The sequence below is a fragment of the Poecilia reticulata genome, linkage group LG22, assembly GCF_000633615.1.
Source record: "Poecilia reticulata strain Guanapo linkage group LG22, Guppy_female_1.0+MT, whole genome shotgun sequence".
Lineage (NCBI taxonomy): Eukaryota > Metazoa > Chordata > Actinopteri > Cyprinodontiformes > Poeciliidae > Poecilia > Poecilia reticulata.
In genome coordinates this window covers 7040614-7050224 of record NC_024352.1, presented here as the reverse complement: position 1 = coordinate 7050224, position 9611 = coordinate 7040614, and the positions used below count along the sequence as shown (strand labels likewise).

At 41.2% G+C, this 9611-nt stretch overlaps 1 protein-coding gene across 2 annotated transcripts; it reads left to right on the top strand.

The window, feature by feature from the left end:
- The first annotated feature begins 2533 nt into the window (after positions 1 to 2533).
- nceh1a (neutral cholesterol ester hydrolase 1a) lies at positions 2534 to 7657 on the top strand. Of its 2 annotated transcripts, XM_008399224.2 has the most exons (5): positions 2534 to 2790; positions 4153 to 4408; positions 4547 to 4616; positions 4997 to 5168; positions 5254 to 7657. In XM_008399224.2, the coding sequence occupies exons 1-5, from the start codon at positions 2650 to 2652 to the stop codon at positions 5872 to 5874; spliced, it is 1260 nt and encodes a 419-aa protein (XP_008397446.1). In that variant the 5' UTR covers positions 2534 to 2649; the 3' UTR covers positions 5875 to 7657. The 2 variants fall into 2 exon arrangements, with proteins under 2 accessions (XP_008397446.1, XP_017158056.1); XM_017302567.1 differs by lacking the exon at positions 2534 to 2790 and having other exon boundaries at positions 4201 to 4284.
- Positions 7658 to 9611: the final 1954 nt, after the last annotated feature.

Below are 9611 nucleotides of genomic sequence, written 5' to 3'. Positions count from 1 at the left end.
CAGTCAGCGTCACAAGAGAGGGGCCCCGTCTCTGCCCTCCATACCGCAGACCGTGAGGAGATGCCTAGCCAACACGCAGCAGGGAGGAGGGTGGCAGGAAAGGGAATATTTTAATGCACACATTTCCCCCTCCACCCCACACAAATGCACATACTCTAGAAAATGATCTATATCAAGTTTGCATTCCAAGCTTTCCTGCTGACACAGATTCAGAGTGGCTTGTTGAAAGTGGTAAAGTGTGGCGTTTGTGATATTTACGTGGATCAGCAGGACCGACCCGGCGAGGAATTTTAAACGTCGAGATGGCTGCAAAAAAAAAAAAGAAAAAAGAAAGAAAAGAAAAAGGGTTGCAGTTTTATGCGTCACCAGTGTGTCAACCGGAAAAAGATTAACCAATTCTGCAGGATGTTCGGTTTCGTGATCCTTCGCCGAACATCTACTTCTCCATAATCCGAGTCATTCAGAACAAGAAAAGGGACAGAGTTGCATCAGAATCAGAATTAAATAAAAAAAAATTTTAAAAAATCACAAAAGCCTTTTTTTTCCTTCTTTTTTCTCCCCCATTTTTTCACTTTAGCATTGAAATGTTCTGTTAGATGGATCCTAGTGAGAAATTTTACTTACCTTAACTTTTTTTTTTTTCTCTTTTCATTTATTTATGCCTGACAGTTCCACTCTGATTTTTCTACAGTCTCCTACTCTAACACGGACCAGAAGTCTAGCGGCTTTGTTTTGGAAAACCATCTCAACCCAGAGGGTCAGATCCTCACCCAGTGCCGTGCTTATTTTGACACGAGGCCCCCAGGGACCGGCCGCGGCCATCGTTGAGCCGTGGGAGAAAACGGGGAGATAAATAGGACATGGAGACAGACTGCCAGACAAATGACACTGAAGCTCTTTTTGCACTTGTCCCCACTGTTATCTTCAGTGTTGCTCCGCTGCGCAGATCCATTTCTTTCTGTGACTGCGAAACAGATTTAGAACAATTTTTTTTTTTTTTTTGAAAACGAGCTGGTGAGTGTTACACCACGTTTTAATGACGCTGTCATTCATCCTCCCTGTCTGCAACATCCTTCGTTTAAATTCGGGCCAGGCGCCGTTCTTTCTCCTTCGATGCTCGTGTTTCCTGTGTCCGATTGTCGCTGCGACCGATTTACAGTAAAGAAAACTTACAAAGACACTGTAATCCAACACTGACTCATGACAAACTAAAAAACAACAACAAAGCTAGCCTAAAGTTTTGTTGTTGTTCTTTTGCGATCTCAACTGAAGGCTGTCTTCAGTCCTATAATAGGAACTTTAGGTTTTCAATAAAATGTTTCAGTCAGGACTAGGAAGCCCTCTCAGTTTGCATACAGTTTTACACCTGAGATTATAAATTTATTTCCATTTTAAACCTCTTACAACTAAATTCTGCTACAAAGACTTGAACATCTTTTCACTCAAGCCGACTCATTCTGAGCAGCTTTAGGCCTAACGTTAACCCTTTCCAAATGATCCCCTTCATACGTGTACATCCTTTTGACACACTAAAATCAGTTTTGTTGTTCAAGGTTTTAAAGTACTTTTTTATATTCTGTACATCTTGATGCCTTTGCTTTGCAGCTAAGAGTTCTTATGGGAGATTCATTTTAGATCAAATTCTCCATGTTGTGGCTTTCTTTACATTGGCAAATTTTATAAGAATACTTTAAATACTTAAAATACTTTCACATTTACCAACACTACTGCTGTATGATGAGGAACAAAACAAACTTTTAACACTGAAATAAAGGCTCAGCTCGTCTCTTGCTTTGTCCTATCTACAGCCCAACAGCGCCTCTCTGTGGTCAAACATTATTTTACATTTTTTTCCATTTCCCACGTCTTCCCCCCCCCCAAGAAACTTTATTTAACAATTGGCAAGCATACAACAAACAAACGAATGAAGTACATAGAAGAATACAGCATCTACTCGAATAAACTACCATTGGTGTTAATGTGACAAATACTCTCTTAGTGCCTTTTTGTTTGTAGTCTATTGATTTAACATTGGTTCACATCCTTAAGAAAAATAAGGGGTTTTAATTTAAAGACATGTATGAGCAAATTTAGGGGAAAAAAATTAACTGAAACATTTCCATGGAAACACTCAAAATATATATTTTTTATTAACATGCTAAACTCTTTCCTCAAAAAAAAAAATAAAATAAAATAAAACTACGTATGAAATGGAAGTGCCCAAAAAAAGCGTCAGAGTTTCTGGACGATCACCACTAAAATTGCAAATAATATTTATGTCTCTTTCAAGTTTTATCGCATAATGCTGTCATTACAAACATCCCAGAAACAAACGTGTTTCTACACGGTCTCTTCAAAGTAAAAGCCTCAACGATGTAGCGTTTTCTTAGCTACAGATCCATCACTACGTGTTAAGACAATTACAAAACAAATTCAGATGTATTCTTATACATATAAAATAAAGCAATATATTTCAAAAACTTACCCGAATGTATCTTCTCCCGAAATAAACCCCTTCATGTGAAAGGCTTCGAGCGGAAGTACCTGTGCCTCCTCCAGCCCCAAACAAATGAAGCGTGTGGGACTTCATTTGTGTCCCAGCAGCCTGTGGGACACAGAGGACATTGACGCCGACGGACAGAGCGAGAGATGGGGCTGAAGGCAGTGGTTGTTACGGTGCTGCTGGCCGCAGCGCTCTCCTACTACGTTTACAACCCGATGCCTGATGCCATCCAGGAGCCCTGGAAGCTGATGGCTGTGGATGCTGCGTTCAGGACCGGCATCAACCTGGTAAGAGAAGATGCGTTCTCTGCCTTCCGAGGCTGCAAGCAGAAATGTGAGGCTTCCATTCATTAGTATATATCGTGTCTACATTTTTGTTATGCTTTAAATAAATGGCATTAGATTTTTGTTTTAAATGCTCAGCCACTGAACTTTTCCCTGGTTTTGATAACAGTATCAGCTGCACTTTGACCTGCCTGAGTAGGTACGGAGTCATATTATTCACTGTGACATTTTTTGCTACTGTTGCAGTTAAATTGTGCTTTCATGTTTTATTTACTGCAACCTATTTTCAGAGTGCATCTTTAGTTAGAACAAATTTACTCCAGTGTGTACAAAGAAATGCAATGTTTATGCAGGAACAGTGCAATTTTGAACTGTAGCAATATTTGTCATAGTGCAAAGCTGCAAAGTCACTGACGGTGCCACGAGGAAACGCTCCTGAACTTCACCTTTGCTCCATATTGTGAAATTCACACTGTCCAGGCAGAGGAACATCGGAATTGGCTAACTAGTTGAGATTTCAAAGAAACACACGAGCCTGTCTTCTGCAGAAGCGTTTAGTGTTGCACTTCACCTGGTGTCAATAAATGAGGCAAAAGTTAAGACTTTGTAGGGGAGATAAGGAGATGAGATTGATTTACGTTGCATTGGTAAATGTTTAAATGTTCCTTGAACTTTTTCAGCATTTTTTTTTTCAGTAGCAGCAAAATTCCAGCCATTTTGTTTGTGACAAAAAGAAATTAGTGCATGATTAGGAAACTGATGGGAAATTATACTGATTTCACTTTTTTTTTTTCAAACAGATAATCCAGTGTGACATGGATTATTAGGTGTTCAACCTTTTTTTTTTTTACTCCAACACCATGAAATAAAATCTACCGCCAACAACTGCTCTGTTGCTAATTTGACAGTTTGCAGGATTGTTGTGTTTTTTTAAGTGCTTTTGATGAGCAGAACATGGGGGCTTCTTTCCATCTTAAATGCAGTGGAAGCAGGAAGAGTGTACTTGGTTGTTTCGTTTTTGTTTTTCAAATTAACCACAGCCGTGTTTTATGAAGCCGATGCACGTTGAAAGAGAAAATATTTCCTTTTAAATAAAATAAAGCAAAGATCGCTGTTCATATCTTTCATGTTTAAGAATCAGTACCTCATGTACTGACTCTTAACTCAGTCCCTGACAAAACAGGCGCCTTCTGGCATTCATGCAGGACGAGTATTGAGACAGTCTGTGGGACAGAGGGCAGACGGTCCACGACAACAGAGGTCACTGGGTCAGATGTCTTTCCCTGCTAACGGCCTCCATCATCTGTTCTTTTCATTTAATCCATCCAAGATTTTTTTTGTGTGTGTGTGTCTCACTGTCTTCAGGCTGCTTTGAAATACCACCTGGGTATCGACCATTACATCACATCATTCAGACGCACGATGGAGGGCTTTGACTCAACGATGGTGGCGCTCCTGGGCTCCAGGTCTCCTGCGGGTGTCGTTCCAGGAGTGAAGGTCAGTGACATCACCTTCGCCGGCGTCCCCGTGAGGGTTTACGAGCCGCCGGCCGGAGGGGAGGGTCACCTGAGGAGAGGCCTGTTGTATCTCCACGGAGGTGGCTGGGCCTTTGGCAGTGGCAGTGAGGAATTATTTTATTATTATTATTTATTTACAGCACCTTGGCTCCTTCAGCAATTGCCACAAATCAGTTAAGGTTTAATTTTATACATAAAAAAAAAATGCTTTACCTGGAAAATATTGTCCTCTCTTTCCTCAGAGATGGGTGCATACGATAAAGTGAGCCGCATGATTTCTGACGAGCTCAACACCGTGGTAGTCTCTGTTGAGTAAGTTTCTCTCTTCTTCTGACTCTATGCTGTGTACCTTGTAGGCGATGCACTGCAAGACCTCCAACTGGAGGTGAAGTGTTACAAAAGCATCTAAATCCCTTGAACTTTTTCCCATTTTGTCATGTTACAACAAAATGACGGTATTTTACTGACAGACAAACTCAAAGAAGCACATACTTGTGAAGGAAGAAAAATAACACGTGCTTTTCTAAATTGTCAAGGAGCAACAACGCTGTGGTTGGAATAAACCAATATTCTTCTGTTCAAGTGGGGCTATGAACTCTTTAGAAGCAGTTTTGTCGCAACAAAACCTCACTGTTATTCGGTGAGGTTCAAGTGACGCCAACTCTTAAAACTTTCTCCAAACGTGTGTGTAGATATCGTCTGTTTCCAGAGGTCCTCTTCCCAGAGCCGTTTTTAGACTGCGTCGCTGCTGCCAAACACTTCTTATCTCCAGAGGTTCTGGACAAGTACGCCATCGACCCCGAGCGTGTTGCCGTGTCAGGAGACAGCGCTGGAGGAAATCTGGCCGCCGCCGTAGCTCAGGAGGTACTTGCAGAACCCAAGTGTGACATGTGACACAGCAGCTGCAAACTCATATGAAATTTACATTTGAGTGTCTGTGTTTCTCCAGGTTGCTACGGATGACAGTGTGCCTGTGAAATTCAGTGTCCAGGCTTTGATTTACCCAGTGCTCCAGGCTCTGGATTTCAACACACCCTCCTATGTGCAGAACCGGAATATGGCCATCCTTCCTCGCCAAGTCATGGTCCAGTTCTGGCTGCAGTACCTCGGCGCGGACATCTCCCTGCAGCCCCAGCTCATAGCGAACAACCACAGCGCCCTGCAACACTCTGTTCTCACCCCAGAGCTGAGGTCTCGGCTGGACTGGACCTCGCTGCTTTCTCAGAAGTTCAAGAAAAGCTACAAGCCTGTTGTCGCCGAGAGAGACTCTCACGGGCTTCTAAAGAAGATACCGGGGTTGCTGGATGCGCGATCGTCGCCTCTGCTGGCTGGACCGGAGGTGCTGGCCAAATGTCCTCGTGCGTACATTTTAACATGCGAGTTTGACGTGCTGAGGGACGACGGGCTGATGTATGCCCGCCGTTTGAAGGACGCCGGAGTGGCGGTCACCAGCGACTACTACGAGGACGGTTTCCACGGATGTCTGAGCTTCACCAGCTGGCCGTTGGACTTCGATGTGGGCAAGAGGGTACTGAGGAACTACATGACCTGGCTGCAGAACAACTTGTAGCTTGAACGTATGCACTCAAAGAAGTCGAGAACGGACGTTTTCGTTTAAACTTTTTCCCCGTTTTCTCGAGATGGGGACTTAATTTCCCCAATGGTTTTCAAACACATCTAGTTTTCGCGAGATTGAAAGATGATTTGTGTGTTAAACATGATTCCATCCCTCAAATGTATGCCACAACGGCATGCATTGGAAGATAACTCGTCTCGAGAAAACCATTGGCAAAAAGTATATGTGGGAAAAGGTTTGCTCTTAACTTCCATATGCGCTTGCCCTTGCTGTGCAAAATTGGTCTTACCGAAGGGCTTGCACCTTTTTTTGTCTTTGTTCAAAAATGTACAATCCAAGCTCAGGGCCTGGACATGAATGGAAATCCAAATTTTATACAAGTGAAATTTATAGTCTGCAGATTTTTAATCACCATCAGCAGTCCAACACTGTAACCAGCTGAGCAATGAATAAAAAACTTTTCCATAAATTAATCAGCTGTAAAACACAAATGAATTAATTACTTTTAGATATTTGATGCCAAGCAGTATATAAGATTAATTCCTTTAGATGTTGTTTGTCTCAGAGTACTATGCAACATCTGATGTCCTACATTTGCAGCTATTGCCATTATCACCAAGTCTCAAATATGACCAAAACTTTACTTTAATTATTCATATCCAAAGAAAAATGAAAACATTGTTGTTTACCTTAGCTGTAATCTGTGTCATTACCAGCTCTCTTTATGTAAACAATACCAAGTCTTGGTCAAGGCGAATTATCTTGACCCTCAACAATCGCAAGCAGATTGCACTTTACCTTTTACGACGTGTATTGCCCTTGGTTTGAATCGGTTTGTGTTTTGTTTGATTGGCTAAGCAGTGGCTTGCAATAGTATCCACATCCCTTGAACTTTTATGGCCCGCCTTCCACTGTGTCTTTAGTGGCTCTGGTTCTACCAACTTTGCTCGAAAGATTTTTTTTTTCTTCCTTTTACATAATAGTTACTGCACAGTTAACGTAGGTCTGGGCTTTGACTGGGCCATTCTAACACAAAAATATCTATTGATCTAACCCATTCCATTGCATCTCAGACTGGATGGATGTTTAAGAGTTGTCGTTTCTTGGTCTTCATGGTGCCGAGTCCGTCACACAACGACTGCACTTACTAATAAAATGATGCAGATGTAACCTCTTTTTTTTTTACCAATCAGTTGACTTCTCAAGGCAACTGATTGTAATGGATTTCATTTAGGGGTATCTGATTAAAAAGGGTGAAAGACGACACCTTTCAGATTTTTATTTGTTAGAAAATATTTAAAAATCACATTTTTACCCCCTTTTCAAATGAATGTGCTGCTCTGTGTTGGATACAAAATGTGAAAAATGGAAGAAAACATGAAAAAGTGTCAAGGGTACGAATAGTTTTGCAAATCACTGTAAATGTCTAAAAAATAAAACCCAAAAAGACTGCATTTGACAGGGATTTCTGTCCATTCCAAATACTCCTGCAATTACCAAAGGTGCTTTAAGCCAATTTATGAAAAGGTGTTTCTCTAAGTAAAATAATTTAAATGTCTTTAAACAGTGTTGTATTTTTCAAAGTCTGAAATTAAGAAATGTCTCAGATTTATGAGTACATAAAACTTTTTAATCCACATACATACCCTTGCTATGCAGCAAGCCTTCATCATTAGTCCGATATCAAGATTTTGGGGTTTATATTACAAGTTTATGCTTCGTGTGTTTGCCTGGTTTTCAATAATGAATGCTTGAATTAAAGGAATGAATAAATGAATGCTATGTGGCGTTTTTTGTTCAAATGAGTCCATAAACAAAAGGAATGCTTAATTTAAAAGAGAATGCAACAGCGCCCCCTGTTGGATATAAAGAAACCTACGTCTTCTACTTTATGTACCACATTGGGAGATTCACGACTAAAAAAAAGCAACCAAGCGTGGAGTTGTATATTTTACATGTACTTGTGTGAAAGTGTTTAGTTTTTTTACTTAAATTCACTTAGAAACTTTTAGGTGTGTTTTTTTTTTTTTTTACAAAAATGGAAGAAAGAATTATCACATTTATCTCAATTGCTGTTATACCTACAGACACCAATCAGTCATCTGTATTTACCAATAACACAATTGCACAATATTTGTTTGAATTTCCTGTAAACTAGAATTAATTAGGTTGAAATGAATAAACGTCATTACACTTCAAAGCATTGCTTCTTCCTGCGGGGCGGCTACTGTCACTGATATAATCACCTTTAACAATTATCGGCACACCCCGTGCTCTGCTTTTTGGTTCTACTGTTTGTTTTGACTGTGAGCTGATGAGCAGCTGTTGTCCTCGTTCAGGAATTTAGGGAGATTCCACACTCGGAGGGAGTCGGGGAGGGGAAGCCTTTGGGGCAGAAAAAAAGAGGAGTGGAGGTCAGGAGAGGGTGGATGGAGCATCCTTGATTGTCTTCAAGGTATTATAATCCGCTTTGGAGGGGGGGAGCTGGTTCATTCTCTTCATTTTCCAAGCAGGCTACAAATTTGCATTGAACTTTATTTTTGTTTTTTCTTAACAGACTTCGTTGTGTCGAGTCAGGAAAATCAGGACAAAGTACTGCAACTCCAGTCGCACAGGAAGTAGGCGGCCTCCAGTGTAACGTGAGCGTGAGGAAGTTCATCTAGCAACAAGGCGAAGAACGCAAAACTGGAAACTAAAGCAAAATGTATTGCGATAAATGACATCACAAATAGCTAGAATACAGGAATAAACAAAATGAAACGTCTGGAAAAAAAGCTAAATGCCTATTAGACATATAAAAGTTGGATTAAAACTCTTAAAACCCGGTAACCCTGCTCTACTTGGTTCAATGGAGTTGGGGGAACATGCAAAGTTTTATAAGGGCCTCACAACAGTTGCGATCCTCTGGATTGGGGGGGTCATGGTGAGCATCTGCTCCCGCCTGTTTATTAACCCATGACTCAATCACAAAGCATCAGAATTAAGCACGTCGGATCTGTCGGTTTCCTGTTACTCTACCACACAAAGACATTGATCTGGCTACTGATGTTGACTGCTGCTATTTTGAGCACAAACGCATGCTTGTGCTGATACGCGCAAGTCCTCCCTGGAAAGATAAAGGAAGGAAGTCTGACTGCGAAACTCCTTGATGAACCTGTCTTGCTACCGACCTGTCCAGGAACAGAGCCAGACCACTTGTGATATCTCACCTGTGTTTATTTCTCAAGCTGGAGTCCTTTCATTTCCCCTCTCTCCTTTTCTATAACTCTGATGTGCTCAAAGTTGCAATAATTGTACATTCTTGCACTCAGCCAGAACATGCCTCACAGTAATAAGGTTGATTTGGAACAGATGAATGAAAATCAACATTCAGAGGCCTGTTCGCTGTAGGGACAGAAGACAGGCATGTCTCTCATCGTGTCATCTTCCATGCCCGAGGCTAGAAAGCCTTCAAGTATCACTTTCCTACCTCATTCCTCTGCTCCAGCAAGCCTGGGAACTGATTTGTTTCGTGGAACTCGAGAGGTATTTACCACCTCCTCTTCCTCTTTTTTTTTTTTTTTTAATTCCCCGATAAGTGAAGACCACAAGCTCCTCTGTTTGTTTGACTTGTCAAAGTGAAGCAGGTTAGTCACCCATCTACGCCTGCCTGAGCTACCTCAGCGTCATTCATATATATATATATATATATATATATATATATATATACACACACACACACTGCATGAGCA